At 37.6% G+C, this 21,565-nt stretch overlaps 2 protein-coding genes across 2 annotated transcripts in view; both read left to right on the top strand.

Annotated features, from left to right (window-relative positions):
- LOC140847942 (uncharacterized) overlaps positions 1-14,358 on the top strand; it is a 35,424-nt gene extending 21,066 nt beyond the window's left edge. The window contains exons 3-4 of the mRNA XM_073229748.1: positions 14,028-14,093; positions 14,342-14,358. The gene's annotated coding sequence lies outside the window, so the exon portion shown is untranslated. The remainder of the gene's footprint in view (positions 1-14,027; positions 14,094-14,341) is intronic.
- Positions 14,359-15,088: 730 nt separating this feature from the next.
- Positions 15,089-21,565, top strand: part of KCMF1 (potassium channel modulatory factor 1) — a 49,994-nt gene continuing 43,517 nt past the window's right edge. The window contains exon 1 of the mRNA XM_037011992.2: positions 15,089-15,128. Coding sequence (XP_036867887.1) covers positions 15,104-15,128 — 25 coding nt within the window. The 5' untranslated portion in view covers positions 15,089-15,103. The remainder of the gene's footprint in view (positions 15,129-21,565) is intronic.

Here is a 21,565-nt window from a genome sequence, read left to right as displayed (position 1 = left end):
GTATATGGTTTCTTGGCCCCTCCAAAAGATTTTCATTTTTATTGTAGACATATTTCTGCTTTAATTTTTGCCTTTTGGATTTCATCCTTTCTAAAAAGGCCATTTTTTGGCCTTTTGTTGTGCCCATGCTTTTTGGTTTTTTTTGCTTGGCATGAAGTTGAGGGAGTGACTTAAAAGCATACATGTGAGAAGTGGGGAAGGTGAAAACATTTGCTTTAAAGAGAGAAAGAGGAGGAATTGGAGATGGAAAATAGATCACAGAGTTAAGACTCAGCCCAGGAGGGGGAGGACCTTTGTGGAACAAGCAGGGAATGTGAGCAACCTTGTAGGATAATTATCAATCACTGTTCAGTTATTTTGGGAGCACTTCGATAGTGATTTGCAAACTTACTTGACCTTGACGTCCAACTAGAAATACATTTTTTTATCACTCAGAAACAATGTTCATGAAACAGTACTCTATTTGCAGTGTGCTCTGATAATTTTCAATTCTGATCTGTTTTCAAGAAGTTCTGATTAAGGTCCACTAAAGTGGTGATTCTCAACCCTCTCAGACCCAGAGCCTCATTTATTTTTATAACAAATATTTTAACACTGTTGATTATCCTGAAATAGTTAATAGATAAGTCATCAACTACCTTAGATGGGACAGTGAAGTAGTTAACTTCTTCTATACTTATAGTAAATACATTTGTGTTTAAAAGAAATAAGATCAGAGTGGGTGGGTGGGGAGGGTGAGGGAAATAAAGGAGCACAAAAATTTTCAGTTGTAATATGAGTTGGTCACAGGGATAGTAGTACAGCATGGAGAATATAGCCAATGATTCTGTAACATCTTTCTATGTTAGCAGATAGTAACTATACTAGTAGGGGTAAGGATTTAATAATATGGGTAACTGTTGAGTCACTATGTTTTATACTTGAAACCAGTATAAGATTGTGTATCAAGGAGGGAGCCTCAAGATGGCAGAGTAGGAAGACAAGATGGAAACCTCCTCCACAACGCACACACACAAAGGAAACAAGAGCAAATACAACTAAACCTGAAAACAAACTGAAGACTGCAGAATACTCCATCTACACCTGGGGAAGAGGAGAAAACCACACAAATAAGGGTAAAGTGGCAGAGCCACAACCAGGCAGGAACCCAGCCTTTCCCCAATCTCAGCCCACAAGCAGGAGGAAGAAGAAAGGAGTAGGGAGGGGATAGGTGCCCAGGAGCTCTGCATGCCTGGTCCTGGATATCTCTGAGAACATGTGTCCGCATTGCATTGGGTTCTGGTTATTAGCAGGACTGGACACCAAGGACAGCTAGAACACTCTGGAAGTGTGAGACTCCAGCTGACTGTGGAGGACAGGCACACTTGACTGATCCTGCCAAGTTCCAACACAGAGGCAGCAGTTTGAAAGACTTGCCAGCAGTGGGAGGGGATCCAGAGGGCCATGGGTTGGACAAGGCTGTATCTGCAGGAGAATGGGGGGATGGATAATAACTTCCCAGTCCTCCTTCAGCCCATTCTGTGAAGCACTTTCAGGAGCCCGAGATGCTCCATCCCCCTCTCTGGTGTCTCAGCCCCCAGGCACCTCCCTGCATACTTCTGAAGCCGACTCACTCAGCCCATCAGTGACTGACTTCGCTGCCTGGCAGGCACAGGGAGACTCCCCCAGCTCTCACAGACCTGTTTCAGCTCAACAGAGGAGATACCTGCAGGAGCCAGCTCCAAAAGCTCCTTCCTCTTCATTTGTAGCCAAGCTGGGTGCTGCATGCCTCCCTGCTGCTAGGGGACGCTAGTGGGACTCGCCATTGCAACAGCTGTGCACCACCGCTGCAAGACTTGACTGCCTCCACTGTCAGCTGGCAGGACCTCCCACCACCTGACTTACTATCCCTGCTTGCCATTGGGTCCCTCCCCACCGCACACATTGAGCTGCCACTGGACCCTTCCACCACATGACTTGCTGCCTAAACACCCCTATGCCTAACCCATGGTTCACCTCTGCAGCTACTTCACACCCATGTGCCCTCCCACCACGCAGCTTGCTGTCACTGCTGAGCACTGCAAGGCCTCACAACCAGGCAGGTGACTTGCCATCATAGTGAGCCATGCACCCTCCCACTGTGCAACTTGCCCTGCAACACACCACCCACCCTGTTAACCCAGCAGCCCAGCCATCACTGTAGAGCAGGCAGAGGGTGGCCCTGCCCACAACAATTCCAGCAGAAACTACTGCTTTGATTTCATAGGCCCTGCTGAGGCAAACTACTGGCCTCAGCAGACTGAGACAAACCACTTCCAGCAGACAGAACCATGATCCCACATGTTGCCCACCAACAGCAACTGGGGTTCCACAGCAGAGGAGAAGCAGGCACTGGAAAGAAAAGAGTCCTGATGTTCTGGGCATCACAGGACACCTTCTTCATAAAGCCATTATTCTCTAGGTCAAGAAGCATAGCAGATCCATCTAATTGGAAGAAACAGAAGCCCTGATAAAATGAGGCAGAGGAATATGTCCCAAGCAGAACTACAGGATAAAACACCAGAAACAGGGCTAAATAAAATGGAGATCACCAATCTTCTTGATAAAGATTTCAAAGTGTAAAAGTCATAAATATGCTCACTGATCTGCAGAAATGTATTAAAGATCTCAGGAGGACTTCAAAGAGATGCAAGAGCTGAAGAATACAGTAACTGAAATGAAACACAAAACAGAGGGAATGAATGTTAGATTGCTGCAAGTAGAGGAGACAATCAATGAGATGGAAATTAGAGAACAGAAACACAGCTCAGGAGCAGAGAGGAAAAAAGGATGTCTAGGAATGAAAGAATGGTAGGAGAGCTCTGTAACCAATCCAAACCAAGCAATATTCATATAATAGTTCCAGAAGGAGAAGAGAGAGACAAAAGGATAGAAAGTCTCTTTGAAGAAATAATTGTTGAGAACTTCCCCAACCTGGGGAAGGAAATAGACACTCAGGTCATGGAAGTTCAGAGAGTCCCTAACAAAAGGAACCCCAGGAAGACAACATCAAGACATAAAAAAAATTAAAATGGTAGAGATTAAGGATAAGGAGAGAGTATTAAAAGCAGCCAGAGAGAGAAAAAAAGATTACTTAAAAGGGAAAACTCCTTGAACTATCAGCAGACTTCTTAGCAGAAACTTTATAGGCCAAGGGAGTGTCATGAAATATTTAATGCACTAAAACAGAAGGATCTTCAACCAAGAATCCTTTACCCAGCGAAATTATTTAAATGTGAAGCAGGCACTAAACAATTTCCAGATAAACGAAGGCTCAAAGAATTCATAACAACAAAACCAGCATTACAGGATATGTTAAAGGAACTGCTTTAGATAGAAATGTCCCTAAGGCTAAATAGTTTTGATTATGGCATCTGCTACATAAAGTGTGGAGGAGGAGGAAAAAGATAAAAAGAACTTTTAGGTTGTGTTTGAAATAGAGCAGTCCGCAACTTAATATAGACTGTTATATAGTCAGGAAGCTATACTTGAACCTTTGGTAACCACAAACTTAAAGCCTGTAATAGATAAACAGAAAATTAAAAAGGAGAAATCCAACCACAATGTTAAAGAAAACCATCAAATAAGAAGAGAACAGTATAAGAGAGGAAGAAAGGAACAGAAAGGAGCAATGAAAACTAACAGAAAATGGCTAATAAAATGGCAGTAAGTATATATCCATCAATAATTACCTTAAATGTAAATGGACCAAATGTACCAATCAAAAGACAAGGGTGGCTAAATGGACAAAGAAACAAGACCCATGTATATGCTGCCTACAGAGGATTCATTTCAGAACCAAAGACATTCACAGTCTGAAAGTGAAGGGATGGAAGAAGATATTTCATACAGACAATAGTGAGAAAAAAACAGGAGTAGCACTACTTAGATAAAATTGATTTCAAATCAAAGAAAGTAACAAGACAAAGAAGAAAATACATATTGATAAAGGAGTAAGTCCACCAAGAGGATATAAATAAATATCTACACACCCAACATAGGAGCACTTAAATATGTAAAACAGATACTAACAATTAAAGAGGGACTACATTACAACACATTGTAGGAAACTAACACACATCAGTAGATCAACAAGACAAAAAGTAAATAAGGAAATAGGCACTGATCAATATACTAAATCAAATGGACTTTACAGATATCTGCAGAACATTCCATCTAAAAGCAGCAGGATACACATTTTTCTCAAGTGTACATGAAACATTCTCCAGAATATATCACATACTAGGTCACGAAAAAAGCCTCAGTAGATTCGGAAAGATAGAAATTGTATGAAGCATTGTCTCAGACCACAATGTTATAAACTAGAAACATTGTACAAGGAAAACAAAAATGCCAACAAACACATGGAGGCTAAACAACATGCTTCTAAACAACCAATGGATCAATGACCAAATTAAAACAGAAATCAAGCAATACATGGACACAAATTAAAATAAAAATACAACAGTCCAGTATTTGTGGGACACCACAAAGGCTGTTCTAAGAGGGAAGTACATTGTAATACAGGCCTACCTCAAGAAACAAGAACAATCCCAAATAAACAGTCTAAACTCATAATTAAAGAAACTAGAAAAAGAACTAATGAAACCCAAAGTTAGTAGGAGGAGGGACATACAGATCAGAGCCAAAATAAATAATATAGAAAAGAATAAAGTAATAGAAAAGATTAATGAAACTAAGACCTGGTTCTTTGAGAAAAATAAATAAAACAGATAAGCCCCTAAACCAGACTCTCAAGAAAAAAAGAGTACACAAATAAAATCACAAATGGAGTAGTTGCAACAGATACCACAGAAATACAAAGAGTCATTAAGAGAATACTATGAAAAATTATATGCCAACAAATTGGACAACCTAGAAGAAATGGACAACTTCCTAGAAAATACAACTTTCCAAAACTGACCCAGGAAGAAACAGAAAATCTGAACAGACCAATTACCAGCAATGAAATTGAAATGGAAATTAAAAAATGAAGTTCCAGGACCTGATGGCTTCACAGCTGAATTCTACCAAACATTTAAAGAAGAGATGATACCCATCTTTCTTAAAGTATTACAAAAAGTAGAAGATGAGGGAATACATCTAAATGTATTCTGTGAGGCCAGCATCACTCTAATACCAAAGCCAGGCAAAGATACCACAAAAAAAGACCAACGTCCCTGATGAACATACATGCAAAAATCCTCAACAAAATATTAGCAAACCTAATTTAAAAATACATCAAAGCATTATCCATCATGACCAAGTGGGACTTATTCCAGGGATGCAAGGATGGTATAATATTCATAAATCAATCAATATTATATACCACATTAACAAAAGAGGTGATAACCATGTGATCATCCCAATAGATGATGGAAAAGCATTTGACAAAATTCAACATCCATTCATGGTAAAAACTCAACAAAAAAGGCATAGAGCGTACATACTTCAACATAATAAAGGCCATATATGACAAGCCCACAACTAACATCATACTTAATGGTGAAAAGCTGAAAGCTTTTTCTCTAAGATCAGGAACACGATATCCATTCTTACCACTTTTATTCAACATAGTACTGAGAGTCCCAGCCATGGCAGTCAGACAACACAAAGAGATAAAAGGCATCCAAATTGGTCAGGTAGAAGTTAAGTTGTTACTATATGTATATGACATGATATTATACATAGAAAACACTAAAGACTCCACCAAAAAACTGTAAGAACTAAACTGGATTCAACACTGAACTAGCAGAAAGAGAGATCAGGAAAGCAGTTCCATTTACAGTTGCATCAGCGAAATAAAATTCCTTGGAATAATCCTAACCAAGGAGGTGAAAGACCTGTACTCTGAAAACTATCAGACTTTGATGAGAGGAATTAAAGAAGACACAAATAAATGGATATCTATCTCATGCTCATGGATAGGAAGAATTAATATTATCAAAATGGCCATCCTTCCCAAAGCAATTTGCAGATTCAGTGCAATCACTATCAAAATACCAATGTCATTTTTCAGTGAACTAGAGCAAATAATTATAAAATTCATATGGAACCACAAAAGACCCCGAATAGCCAAAGCAATCAAGAGAAAGAAGAACAAAGCTGGGGATGTTACACTCCCTGGCTTCAAGCTATACTAGAAGCGACCATAATCAGAACAGAATGGTACTGGTACAAAAACAGACCCATAGATCAGTAGAACAAAGTAGAGAGCCCAGATATAAACCCACACTTATATGATCAGTTAATACATGATAAAGCAGCCATGAATATACAATGGTGAAAAGACATCCTTTTCAATGACTGGTGTTGGGAAAATTAGACAGCTACATGCAAGAGAACTGGATTACTGCCTAACTCCATACACAAAAGTAAATTCAAAATGGGTCAAAGACTTGAATGTAAGACTTGAAACCATAAAACTCTTAGAAGAAAACATAGGCAAAACTCTCTTGAGCATAAACACAAGCAATTTTTCTAGGACACATATCCTTGGACAAGGGGAACAAAATAAAAAATGAACGAGTGGGACTACATCAAACTAAAAAGCTTCTGTACAGCAAAGGACACCAGCAGAACAAAAAGGCAATCTACAGGATGGGAGAATATATTTATATATGACCTATTCATTAAGGGGTTAACATCCAAAATATATAAAGAGCTTATATGCCTGCCTCAACACTGAAAAAACAAATAACCCAATTAAAAAATGGGTGGAGGACCTGACCAAACATTTCTCCAAAGAAGAAATACAGATGGCCAACAGATACATGAAAAGATGCTCCCCATTGCTAATCATCAAAGAAATGCAAATCAAAACCAAAATGAAATATCACCTCATACCAGTCAGAATGACCACTATCCAAAAGATAAGAAATAATAAGTGTTGGTGAGGATGTGGAGAAAAGGGAACCCTCCTACATTGGTGGTAAGAATGTCAGTGGGTGCAGCCACTGTGGAAAGCAGTATGGAAGTTCCTCAAAAAAACTAAAAACAGAAGTTTTTTTTTTCTGGGAGTTTTTTTCTGGGAGTTTACCTGAAGAAAACAAAATCCCTGATCCAAAAAGATACATGTACCCCTATGTTTATTGCTACAATATTTACAGTAGCCAAGATAGAGAAGCAACCTAAGTGTCCATCAATAGATGAATGGATAGAGAAGAGGTGATACATACACAGAATGGAATATTATTCAGCCATAAAAGGAAAAGAAATCCTGCCATTCACAATAATATGCATGGTTCTAGAAGGTATTATACTCAGTGAAATAAGCCAGGTAGAGAAAGACAAATACCATGTGATTTCACTTATTTGTGGAATATGAAAAAGCAAAACAGAAGTGATGTAACAGCAGTAGACTCATAGACACCATCGGGGAGGGGTTAGGTGGGAGGGGAGAGTGAGGAGGGATAAAGGGGCACAAAAATTTTCCGTCATAATGTAGGTTGGTCATGGGGATAGTAGTACAGCATGGAGAATACAGCCAGTGATTCTGTAACATCTTTCCATGTTGACAGATAGTTGCTATACTAGTGGGGGAACTATTTAATAACATGAGTAACTGTTGGACCACTATGTTGTATACCTGAAACTAAAATAAGACTGTATATCAATTTTTTTAAAATACATACATATATATATACACAGAACATAAAATTTGCCATTTTAACCATTAAAGATTTTATATCAATAACTTCAATTAAAAAAGAACAAAAATTATTTAATACACTAAAAAAAATAAGATCAGAAGACATACCCTATTAAAAAGTGTAAGAAAATGAAAGCATCAGGATATATGTAGATACTAGACTAAAAACTGTTAGGATAAATAAAAAAAGGAAATTTTTTAAAGGGAAAATACAAGAGAAAGAGGGAAATAATCTTAACTTGATGAAGAGGTAATATAAGACCAATTAGACTGTCAGCATGGAGAAATAAAAGTAGTATCATGCAGGGGACTCTCTTGTCCCCATCTGGCCTGAGCCAGGAGCTCTGTCCTCTCACTTTATCTCTAAATAAAAGCTTCTCACTTGCTCTCCTAAAAATAAAACAAAACAAAGTAGTATCTTACAGTCACCACTGAGTTTGACCTTATTTATAAGTGTAGTGTAGAAATAATACATAACTAATAACTGAATGCAGTTATTAGTTCTGTGAAATGACCTGACATGGGACAAGGAAATGATGAAGTCTCAGAAAAAATCTGATAGAATCCCCATTAGCACCAAACATTCAGTCTCTAGTACCTAATCCCCCTGGGGAGCATATCCTTTGATAAGCAATGGGGAGTAGAGGATGGATTGGAAAAAGAAAGTTAACAGCCGTGTGGTAGACTTTGGGGAACAATATTGGAGTAAAAAAGAGAAAGAATAGCAACTCCAAAAAAAACTAATTTTCCCAGCATAGCTTTCTAATGATTCTGCCACAAATAAATATATATAGGATCACCTTAATGTGTTTAGAACGAACCCTCTCTTTTATAAGCCCGTACTAACTTAAAAATATTTGGAAATAAATCTAGTCAGAGGACTCTCTATTACCTATTTGAAAGTTACAACTATAAAAGCGGTCTGGCACAGGTATGCTGTACTCGAAACTCAGCTACTACAAACAGCATCATCAGACTTTCTGAAATATTAAACAGTCTTTCATGAAGTACTAAATAAGGAAAAGCAATCTTAATTTAGGGGATTGTAGCATACCTACAAAAGAAGTGTTTAAAATAGCTGCAGAAAATATTTTGTGTTTAAGGGGGAAAACAGTTTGGTAGTATGATTAGATAATTCTAAAGTTGAGTTTGTTTTTTTAATTTCCTACTTGAATATATGGTGGGAGATTTGGAATATCTTGGAATGCTGGGAAGTTCTTGGATTTCCAGACACTTAGCATCTTTGGCACCTTTTCCTCAGTAAAGGCCAGTAGGGCCTGGAATCATTCTGAGGACTAAACAATATCTCCCCGAGTTCCAAAATGCCCCCTGATAAGTGGTAAGGTATTCCCAGAGAGAGCCACTGTGACTAAACTGATTTCACTGGGTTGTGACCTATGGTTTCAGTTATGAAGCCTTTGGGGTCCTTTTCAAAACTGGTAGAAGAATCAGTTATAACATTATTGCAGATACAAGTTTGTTACTGCCCTAGAGTTGATAGATCTGCTTCACTTAGCTTTGTTCTTTACATTCTGCCTTTCAGATTCCAAGATAGATATTAATGGCCCAACTAAATTCATTTAACCTCTAATTTAAATGGTACCGGTATTCCATAAAATATGCAGAAATCCTTTCAAAGGTGCATTTCAGTTTGTCTAATCTCTGAACACAACCCAGGGTACACACTACACTATTTGAAAGTCATTCGTTGAACTGTCTATCTCCTTGTTTCTTTGTTGTTGTCTTTAATAAACTTTCAGTGATTTTTAGATGATATGAAAAATTTGCAGATAGTATAGAGACTAACCATACACCCCTCCCCAAGTTCCCCTAATGTTAACATAATTACCTTGACACATTTGTCAAAATGAAGAAACTGATACAGGTACGTTATTACTCACTGAACTGCAGATTTCCTCAGATTTTACCAGTTTTTCCACTAATATCCCTTTCTGCTGTAGGATCCAGTCTAGGATACCGCATTGTATGTAAGTGTCTCCTGCTTCTGACCTCAGTAGCTGCACAGAGACCAAGTGCCCTCCCTCTTCTTTGTGCTGGCTCTGTCTGAAGCTTCCCAGCTCCACTGCATCACCCACTCTACTCTTCTGTAAATAGCTCGTTTGTCTTTTAGTAGTTTCTCTTGACTTAGTTTCTAGATCCTTTGCCATTCTTTCAATATTCTGTATTTGTTTCTTTTTTTATAGTAAGACACCCAGAACTGAATGCAGTTTTTCACATGGTCTGACAAGAGTAAAGCATTGTAGAAATTGTGTGTCTGTTAATGCAGCCTTAAGTTTGCTTATTTGCTTGCTATTTTTTAGCAACTATATCTCATCTTAGGCTAATACTGAAGCTGAAATTCTCCTTCGTTAATTCACCCAGGATTTTTTGTCACATGAAGTGCTGTCAATCCAAAGGCCCAACTTCATGAGACTTCCTTTAAAAATTCATCTTGTTTTGACACACCCATTCACCTCTCTTTGAATTTCTATTCTATTACCCAGCATTTTAACAGTATCTGTTATGTATAAGCTTATAAGTATGTTTTCTGCCATTTTCTAAGTCACTAATAAAAACATTGTATAGAATAGGTTCAGGTACAGGGCCTTAATTAACATGGTGCAAGATTAAGTGGGCAAGTGAAAAGAAGATGTAGCAAGTATGTAAATAACTGTGCTAGGAAGCTCAAAAATGTTAGCATAGGGTGTAGGCCTTAATTTAGGCGTATTTTACATGCTTACCACAGCCGGTGCCTAAACTAGAACTCTTGGAGAATGACAGCAATTGAATTTTTTGGAGGAAGACTGGAAGGTGGAGGGTCAGTTTAAGAATAAAGCTAGTTGTGATAACAGGATTGTTAGCATATCTGAACTTTCTGCTTTAAGATTTTCATGAGCCTTGCTTGAGTTAGGCCTTTTTACTAATGACATTGAAAATTTTGGAGGACTTCAGACATACTTCTTTAATTACCAAGAATATATTTGAATTATGTTCTTCTCTGGTATATCTAATTTCCCATTTTTCTATTTTTCTTTCCTGTTGGTCTTTCTTTTAATTTTTAAGAGCCCATTGTTTGTTAAAAATATTCTCATCTTTTGTCATTTGACTTTGTTTATGGAATTTTTTGCCAATATTAAAGTTTTATGCATATTTATTATCAAATTCACAGTGTGCTGCCTCCATTTATGCTTTCAGATTCCCTGAATTGCTTATAAAGTCCTTGCCCATCAAGAGGTGATAAAAATATCCTTTTATAGTTTTCTTCTAAGAAATTTACAGCTTTTCAACAAATCTAGCAATATTTACCATTTTTAAAGATGTATGACCAGTAGGTCAGCCCTTTCCTTTGAGAATATAATTTTTATGTATGTGTGAGAAATGTATCATGTTTCAGAAGTGTGTACAAATGTATGTACTCAATAAAGCAAAGATCCCCTATTAACAAGTCCACAACCCCTACACACACATATGTCCATAACTACATCTGGGCCTTTGTCTTGATCTTCCTCTTGCCTTTCTCTGTAGTTGAAACCCCAAGATGTCTATTTCTCTCTAAGCAGTGTATTGTTCAGTTATGAAAGACAGAGCAGCAAGCTTCTGCCTTGCTGTGTGAGCAAAGGGCACTTTGCATTCTGGGATGAAAGCCCCTGGGAGAGGAGAAGCTGAGCAAAGTCTGCCATCAGCCTCCCTGAGTTTCTGAGGGCCCTCTGGAGAAGTCATGGAGTGAGGTCACAAGTGAACTTGAAAGCTCAGGGCCCCCACAGAGTGGGGATTGGGCTGCACCCTTGTGTGGACCAGGATGGATTTCCAGAGAGATGTGGTCAGAGGACGCCTGCTCACTGTGACCCATCCTCAGCTCCCAGAAACCAGTCAGTGCAGAATACTTTGGGGTGGGGGGCCCTCAGCCAGACCTCTGACCTGGAGGGGAGACCAGGAACTTCATCACACTGCCATGACCCACCAAATCCAGACCAGCAGCTGAGCCTCGGCCAGACTCCCAGGGTGTCGTTCTGCCCTCAGGTTAAAAAGAAAACATAACACTATGTGATTGTGTGTATATGTGTAGTTGATTCTTGTTATTTGTGGTAGTTGTGTTCTACAAAGTTTCCTTGAAAACTGAACTAGCAAATACTGAACCATTGCTCCTAGAAGAAATTCAGGGCTAGGTTCCTGAAAGTTTCTGATCACATTTTCTTCAACAGATCAGTGTATAGCTTTGTTTTATATGTGTGTCTGTTTAAAGACACCTTATTTAATATGTATTGTTGAATCATTAACACAGAATTCAGTCAACAGCACTATAATTCATGCCTGAATGAAGCTTGTTGAACACAGATTTTCTCTGTAATCATGTCAGAAGCCTTCTTGCACTTAGGAACTCTAGATGTCACCTCAGCACTATACTTGGGATTTAAACAACGAAATCATCAACAAAAATGAGAGAAATAGGGCACTAAATAGACTGCAGAAAGGGTACGTGCTTACGTTACCGAGAGCTGAAACAAGGCAAGAAGTTGACTTGCCTGACTTCAGCTGGGAATGTGTACATCAGGCAGCTCAGATGTGCATGAGTGGCTAAAGTACTGCAAGTACTGATACATACGCATGTGTATTTACACATACATATACACAAAATTAATCTAGGATGTTAGAGTCCAGGATAGTAACTTGGGGTAGTTACTACTAGAAGGGGCATGAGGGAGACTTAAGGGTTCTGGTAGTATTCCGATACTTGATCTGGATGTTGGTTACTCAAGATGTGTTTACTTTGTGAAAAACGTACTATGTGTTTATGATTTATATACTTTTTTTATTGAACTATAGTTGATATACAGTATTATATTGGTTTCAAGTATATAACCCAGTGATTAAACAGTTACCCACATTATTAAATCCTCACCTCAGCTAGTGCAGTTACACTGTGTGTAGTGCAGTTATGTCAACATCAAAAGATCTTACAGAATCATTGTCTATATTCTCCATGCTTTACTACCATTCCCATGACCAACTTATATTATGATAGAGATTTTTGTATCTCTTTATCCCCCTTACATACCCCATCCATCCACCCCAACCTCTCCCCCATGGTAAACACCAGTTCTCAGTGTCTATGAGTCTACTGCTATTTTGTTCATTTTGTTCTGTTTTGTTTTTAGATTCCACATAAAAGTGAAATCATATGGTATTTGTCTTTCTCTGCCTGGCTCATTTCACTGAGCATAATACCCTCTAGGTCCATCCATGTTGTCACAATGGCAGGATTTCTTTCTTTTTATGGCTGAATAATATTTCATTGTGTATGCATACAACCTCTTTATCCATTCATCTAATGATGGACTCTTAAGTTGCTTCCATATCTTGGCTATTGTAAATAATGCAGCAGTAAACATAGGGATGCATGTATCTTTTTCAAATTGGGTTTTGTTTTCTTCAAGTAAATTCCTAGAAGTGGAATACGGGGTCAAGTGGTATTTCTGTTCTTAGTTTTTTTGAGGAACCTCCATATTGCTCTCCACAGTGGTTGCACTAATTAACATTCCCACCAACAGTGAAGGAGGCTTCCCATTTCTCCACATCTTCTCCAACACTTATTATTTCTTGTCATTTGCATAGTGGCTGTTCTGACTGGTGTGAGGTGATATCTTATTTTGGTTTTGATTTGCATTTCCCTGATAATTACTGTTGTGGAGCATCTTTTCATGTGCCTGTTGGCCATCTGTATTACTGCATTGGAAAAATGTCTGTTTAGATCCTCTACCCATATTTAAATTAGGTTATCTGGGGGTTTTTTGGTATTGAAGTGTGTGTTCTTTATATATTTTGGATGTTAACCCCTTATCAGATAAATCATTTAAATATATGGTCCCTGTATACTTTTCTGAATGTGTTAAATTTCAAGTTAATGCTGTAATGTCAGGATCTGGGTGATAACAACTAAGTATGTATGCCTCTTGAGTGTCACTCACTGCTTCAGTGTCATTATCTGTCCTCCTCTACTGTATGGCTGTCATTCTGGGAGTTCCCGCTTCTCCATCTAGTTTCCTGGTGATTTTCATTGCTTCTCTCTTGTATTGAGTCTCCTTATCCCTAGATTCCATCTCCCGCTTTTGGTAATACATATGTCTAGTTTCTAGAGAAGGGATGCATGGGAAGTAATTTTTTAAAAACTTAACACACCTGAAAATGTTGTTATACTACCCTCTTATTTGAACAATAACTTTCTTTGGTATAGAATTTTAATTTGGGAATTATTCCCTTCATAACTCTGATGAATACCTAATTAATGCATTACCTTTTAGTGTCCAGTGTTCCTGTTGAAAACATGCCTTTGTGTGTGACCTCTACTCCCCTCTTCTAGCACCTCTCCTGGAAGCTAGTGGAATTGGAATCTCCTTTTTATGCCTGCTCTTCTGAAATGTGATTGGTAGGTCTCCTTTTATCCATTGTGTTGGGTACTCTGTGGGCCCTTTCAGTCTGGCAGCTCATATATCCTCTTTTCTGGAAAGTTTTCTTGAATTATTCCTTTGGTTATTTCCTTTCATTTTCTCACTTTCAGGATAATGAAATTTCTAGACTAGTGTTCAGTTTTCTTCTCTTTAATATTCTCGTGTTTTTTTCTCTCTCTCTGTCTTGCATCCTCCTTCTGGAAATAATTTACTTACTTAACTCCAGCTACCCTGTTCCCAGTAAAGTATGCACTTTACTCTGCTATCAACAGTGCCTTGAGCTCCCCAGGTCAGAGACCCTCTGCTTTACCCTCTTTAGTAAATAAACTTTCACTTTTTACTTGGAATGTAATGATGCAAAGGCAGTTTAGAAATTTTAACTGTATTTCAAAGAGTTTTTACGTCTTCCAGCTTCCAACAGTTCTCAACCATAACCCTTGTTCCAGCAGTATCTAGGCAGTTTGTAGAATCTGCAATGTAAATTGGGTTATTTCTTAGCTTTCCCCTTTACCCAGTCTAGGATTCAGTTGTCTTCAGTTTCTTAACTCAGTTAGCACTCATCCATCTGCTTTCCAGCTTCCAAAATTTTGCTATTGTTTACTCTTATTCACCCTATCCTTATGAAATTGTCTTTTTTTTTTTTAATTCCAATACTGTCCCTCAAGTCAGTAAACTGTAGACCAGGAAGTTCGAAGTGGGAAAATCCCATTGAGTATGTTTCACCCTTTAATTGTTTGAAATGACATTCTTCTCTCTCACACAAATATATGTATTCTCTCTTTCCAAGCCCCCACTGCTGTTTCTAGGCTTGCTTACCTGACAAGGCATTTTACTAGCTAGTGGCTATTGAAATGGACCACAGATACAGACATTTCCATAATTGCAAAAAGGGATGGGGTTGCTAGAATTTAGGAGTTCAGAGTGCACCCTCCACCTTCTCATGCATCTTTACACAGTCTCTCTCCTTCTAGGCTCTCCCATTGGCAGAATGCAAACCAGAAGCCAGCTGCTAAGTGAGTCTGAATAATTGAGTTTACAAACCCAAGACCATAGTTTCTCAACCTTAGTACCATTGACATTTTGGGCCAGGTGGCTGTCCCATGCTTTTTGTAAGGCATTCAGTAACATCCCATGCCTCTACCCACTTGATGCCAGTATCTCCCTCCTACCCACTGAATGTTCCCAAACATTGCCAGATATCCCCTGGGATCCACAATAACCCTGATTGAGAGTCACCTCCTAGATCCAGCATTGCAGAGTATATATAAAAGGGTAGGCATGGAGCTGAGAGACAGTAGTCATGACCAGCTGCCTATTTTACTTTATGCCCTTGAAATGTGAGGGAAGGGAAGAAGATTTAATGTTTATGTGCCTGTGACAGCCCTGCAATATAGAGATTACTATATGCTTTTTTCTTTAATTGATGAGGACAGTAATCTCACAGGATTAAAATCCTGCAGATAAAGTAATTTGTTTACATGCTTTTCAAGTTTGCTTCTGAATTTTCTAGGTTGAAGTTATTACCATACCCTTCTTTAGCAAGTGAACTGCTCCTTTGAGTGTTACATTTCAAGACATTATTGATATATTTGGCATTATTGATACATATGCAGCCTGGATGCATTTTCTCGGTGGTGCCCTACTAGTGTCATACTGCTTAGAATAATGGCTGGTAATTTCATAAATAGAAGGAAGAAAGAAATATGAATAATATTTATATTAAAGCCAGGATTTTGTGGTTTTTTGTTTTTGTATCTAAAAGTTTGGATACTTACATCGAATACCAATTAACTTGATTTTCTAGAGATTTATTTTACTTCAAACTATATGAGTACTGACCATTTTCCTTGTTTTGTCTTTATGTTTAGTTAGTCCTTTCCTTCTTTCTGTTCCATGCTATCATATATCACTCTTCCTGACCTCTCTTAAAGGAAATTTCCCAAAGGTCAGCCTAACCAACTGTTTTACACTATCTTTCAACTTGCATGTCTCATTAGCGCCTCAAATCTAACATCTAAAATTAGGTTAGTATGCTTCCTGAATCAGACACACACTGCCTCTTCTCTCCCCATACCAGATTATTCTCTGTACTTTGTGATAATTACTTCTAGTCTTCTCCAGAGTTTTATGTCTTCTGTAGGTACCTTTAACTTAAAATCATTGAAAGAACTAGAGCAGACATTAAAGACAAATAATATAACAGTTGAAGGTTGGATTTTTGAGGACCTGTTAGATTTTAAATGGTTAGCCTAGGGGAGAAGAGGCAGCGACTTAATTCTTGTCTTAAGCTTAAAATAGTGGGTTTCTGAGAGTGAATTTAGAATAACTGCTCTATATGTAGGGAATGCAGAACAAAGGGACCTGAAGTTGTATTCCAGTGTTTTGAAGAGAAGGTACCTCAGTGACTGCTTGGTATGAAGAGTTGTGTCAGTGTGGCACTAATTATGGAGGTCTGTTGTACCCTCCCAGCCAAAAGATGTTCTCTTTTATTTTTTTATGTTGGCTGTTTCCCCATAATTCTTTGTCCCTGACTCCTCATACTGTATTTTAATTGCTTGCTTACTGATCTTTATTCCCTGTTACACTTTAAGCACTAGAAGGGTAGTGTAGATACTCAAAAATTTCTGTTGACTGGAATAATGTTGCTAAGGTAAATCAATGTGCAGTTACCTCCTGATACTGAACAAGGACAAATCTTTTTCACTATAATACAAAGAGCTGGAGTGTGCCTTCCTTGACTGGGAATTTATTACAAATACATGTGCAGATATTTCTAGCTCAAATACTATTAAACAAATACAATTAAAAAAGTATGTTTCCTCCTTCCCTCCTGCTCATCTTGTAGCATATTAAAGATTTCCAGTTTTCTTCCCCATCCCTCAAACAATTGTAGAAAAATCAGTTTAAAAGTGTTTAAACTATAGACCAGGAAATTCCAAGGGGAAAAATCCCATTGAGTATGTTTCACCCTTTAGATGTTTGAAATGACATTCTTCTCTCTCACACAAATACATGTATTCTGTTTTTAAACATTTACCAATACAGGGCATGGATTTTCAAAAAGTTGAGAAAATACTACTTTAGAGTAAGAACTTACAAAGTAGTGACTTCAGGGAGAGCTATGATTTATTATCAACCTCTGGAAATAGATAAATACCTATAAGTACCTACCTCAAAAGTAATTCTTCAACCTCAGGGTTTCATTTTAGAAAAGTTATGTGATTGGTCAAACTAATGTCTCAGAAAATAGACTTAAGGGGAAAAACTATAAATATGATGTTAAATGTATATCTCTATGCCATAGTAAATAAAAAGTCCTAAAAAAAACAGATTTACTTTTGTCAGAAGGCATGCTTCCGTAAACGAGTCAGTCAGTGATTTGCCACTTAATGACTGTGTGCTTTTGGAGCAATTTACTTAGTGCCTGTGGCTCTCCATTTATTCATCTGTAAAAGAGGAACAAAAGTTCAGTGACCAAGCCTTTAGCAGATGCCTGAGGCATCAAGGTCAGTTAAACACGCATTGGTTATTGAGGGAACAGCGCTGGGTTGAGGAGAGGGGAGGGGGATTTGCCTGTTACATCTTTTTTTTAGTGTTTCAGTTTTTTCAGACTAGCCCCCATGATTTGAAATTTAATGTAGTTTTTACTAGTATTCTTTATAATTCTCTGCAAAATGATCACATTATCCCTAGATATTGTCGTAAATATCATCACTCTGAGGGCACTGGTCTTCTAGGAGGACTGGGACTCTGTCTTACCCCCATAGACGTGCCTGAAGGGCCTTCAAAACAGAGCAGTACTTTCTGTGCAGGTGTGCATTGTTTCAAGTGACGAAAGGGAATTGTACATATATGTGAAAATACTGGGGTTTTATTTTTTATTTTTATGTATAAAATTAACACAAAATGGTGGCTGGCAAAAACTGGTTTCCCAAAAACCCCATGATTTGTTACAGCTGGCTACTAAGCTGTCCTTGGCTGTTGCCAGATGGTGGCTGATGCCTAGAAGTATTTGGTACAACGTTTTTACCTACTTCATTTCCTTTTCTTCTATAGGAAACAAGTACCTGTTGTTTAGTCCCTTTTTCCCCCACTCTACTTTCATCATTCAGTCATTCTTACATCAAGAAGTCTATCAGAGACACACATTAATCCTTTTTCCTCACTCTCTTTTTGAACTCTTATCTCATTATTCTAGGAAAATATCCCCTTCCCTTTTCATTCACTTGATTCATTCAACAGATATTCATTGAATTCCTGCTTTGTCCCAGGCACTCCTTATACACACCTCCTCTTCCTTCATTTTATGTATGAGTCAGAAAACACCTGTAATCATGGCTGAGTATAATAGTAGATTGAGCAATAGAGGATCTTCTCTAGTTCCAGATCAGAGGTTCTGAAAGGCTCTTCCTAAGTTCACTCATGAGCAGTCCATTGTTACTAAGATAGGCTCGATTTGCAGGCCAGGAATGGATTTCTATGAAAGCAAGCAAGTCGGTAAAAAAAAAATAAAGGCAAAAAAACCAATTGTTCCAAAGTGGACCAATGTCCTCTATACTAAAAACTTTTAGAGACGAATTTAACTCCTCTCTTTGACAAAATGCATAAGGAATTTCTTAAATAAAATGTCGAGCCCTGCCTTTCTGTTCACTTTGATGGGCAGATTTGAACTAGCTTTGGATTGTCCATAGCCACAAAAGAAGTTTTACCAGTTTCCAGATATTTCATGACGTTGTTGTCAAGATCAGTAAGTACGTGTAAACTGTTTGGCACACGATAACGATGGAAGTTACTGCTAATACCACTAGAGTTAGCTCTGTGTAGCAAAGATTTTTATTCATTGCTATATCCCTAGCAAATATTTTTCTTCACTGCTGTATCCTGGGACATAGTAGATATTCAGTAAATAATGAAAAGATAGATGGATGTTCCTTGTTACACAAAACTCATAGAATTCCACCCAAAAACATTAAGGTAAAAGTCAAAAAGCTGAGTCCCAGTACAGAAAGCTTGTTTTAAATTGCCAGGTAAATGTATCACAGTTTCAAGCAAGTCTAAGTGTGAAGAGCACATACTGCAAAACCTACTCAACCAAGCTTCTCCATGTTTCCCTGCTCTAATGTTCCTCTCGGGCACCCTGCTCTCCTTCTTCTGAATCTTGCCCTCCCCCAACTGTATAGCCTCTCTCAGCCCTGAAATTTCTCTACCTTGTAGATATTTTCTTGAATGATGTGTTTGTAGTGTTCTCTCTACCCTATTTTCTCCTTTCGAGTCTCTCTTTAACTGTATGGCATAGATTTTTTAAAAATAACCATGTGTAGAGTTACATGTATATTTAATACAGATTTTGTTCTGTTGCTGATTCTAAAAATAATAGGGCTTTTTTTGTAAGGAAGAGACTCCTAGAGTTGCTTTAGTTTTTTTTGCAAGGCATGATTGTATTTTCTCTGTGATTCTTTAATAGGAGAGGGAAAAGCTTTTTACTCCAGATTTAGGCTCCCAGCTATAATGCTTCCCCAGAAGCATTATAAAATTTGTGTTAAATTCCTTCCTGCAGCAGTTTTGCTTCTAGAAACATCCTTTGACCATCTTCTTTAATTCTGGCTGCTACTTCTTTTCACTGAGTTACAGTAGTTCATTTCATTCATTGCTTTCAGGTTCATCTGAGACCCTCCTCAAAGTGTGAACATGATTTTTCAATCACCAAAATGCAAAGAGCCTCTTCTTGGAAATTGTCCTTTATTATTATAAAACTATTTTAGTGGCATAGTTCTCTGTGCATGTCTCCCTCCTAAAATTATTGTATAGCACATATAATATGCACACATACACTTTTTTAAAAAGTTAACATGATGCATGGGCCCTGACAAGATAATACTTAGATATTCACTGAAGTAAAAAGAAGTCTTCTCCCAAATTATGTGGCATCTAGAAGTCAAAATAAATTGTCAGTGACAGTTGCTGTAAAATCCCAGGCCTTCACATTTCAGGTGGGGCCCACTTCTGTTGTGTTTTTCAGAGTTCTTCACAGATAGCTTGCCTTTTATTGACCTTCCTTTCCCACCAACTCCCTATTCCGTAATTAAAAACTTCATTAAAGCAAAACAAAAAGCTATGTCAACCTTTGGCCTTTTTATTTTTAAATAAATAAATAGCCTCTGTTTCACTTCAGAAAGTAAAGGGAACAAGACTTTACATATTATTTTAACGGCTTTTTAAATACCTGTTCCCACTAGAGGGCATGCTTTCCTTTGATTTTAGTTGATAGCTTTAATGTATTTTACAGAACTGCTGAATACAAAGGTAAATGTTGAGAATATGAATGTGCTGAGATAAACCTTTTATAGATAGGAGTTGTCACGTACACACCATTCTTTTCATTTATTTCACCTATGCCAATGTCAAAATTGAGTTTAAACTATATTCCCTCACTTTTTTTTGTTTACCATATTAGGCGAACTTATTCAGATAGGGAATCACAAATATCCCACCATAACTTACTATTATGTAGTCTGTGCTAGTTAGCTACTATTTTACAAACTGGTGATTGTCTGAATTTATGATACAGTATGGCTAAAGCTAGATTATTCAAGGACAAGTTGTGTATTTTGTTATTAGATTAACTCAGTTTTTGCAGGGTATATGTAGTATAGGATAAAGGAGACCTAAACATTTTTTTGATCCGATAGCTCTCAATGCTAACACCTAGAGGTTCTCCAGTCTTGCGTCTTCAGGTGAGATTTATTTCACAGTATTTGAACTCTTGTGTCTCTTAAGGTAAAATACTTTCTATAGGGACTTTAGGTTTTTTTTTCCCTCAGCCACTTTTAAAATTTACAGCTTGTGTTCAATGCAAATCAATTCCATAACATGAGTTGTTACTATGAATCAAAGCATAAATATACAAACACAATATACAGTCCAAAGTAAGACCTACAGCATTCAGGTATGAAACAAAGGGAATGTTCATTCACACACACAAGTAGCTTGAGATCTGTTGGATATGGTTGTTCCAGTGTAGGTTTCTAAAGATTGAAAAAAATAACTTTAGTTATCAAGACTACTGTAGCCACATTAGATATTGGAACATCTAAGCATCAGTGCGTGGCCATGCAAACTAAAGACTTTAGGGAGTGCCTATTTTAAAAAGCTTTCCGTGCATGGAGGCAGTTCTGAAGAAAAGATTTATTTTCCAGAATCAAGCCCATTTTTAGGCTTAGGACCATGTTCTATCTATCTAAAAATATTGACTGATAACATAAAGTATTCCAAATATGGCTATTCTGCTTCATCGTGGTTTTTTTTAAAGTATTTACAGAAAGAGTATAAAAGTTTTTCCAAATTTATATAAGCTTCCAGTCTTCACTTCCCAAATACTTGATTTACAGTTTCAGCTCCTTCACATATTTTGTCTTTTTTATTTCAAGATTTTTCAATTTTACCTTCAAAA

This window comes from Manis javanica, chromosome 1 (genome assembly GCF_040802235.1).
Source record: "Manis javanica isolate MJ-LG chromosome 1, MJ_LKY, whole genome shotgun sequence".
Classification (NCBI taxonomy): domain Eukaryota; kingdom Metazoa; phylum Chordata; class Mammalia; order Pholidota; family Manidae; genus Manis; species Manis javanica.
Note: the sequence above shows the minus strand (reverse complement) of the source record. Positions and strands in the feature narration are given on the sequence as shown.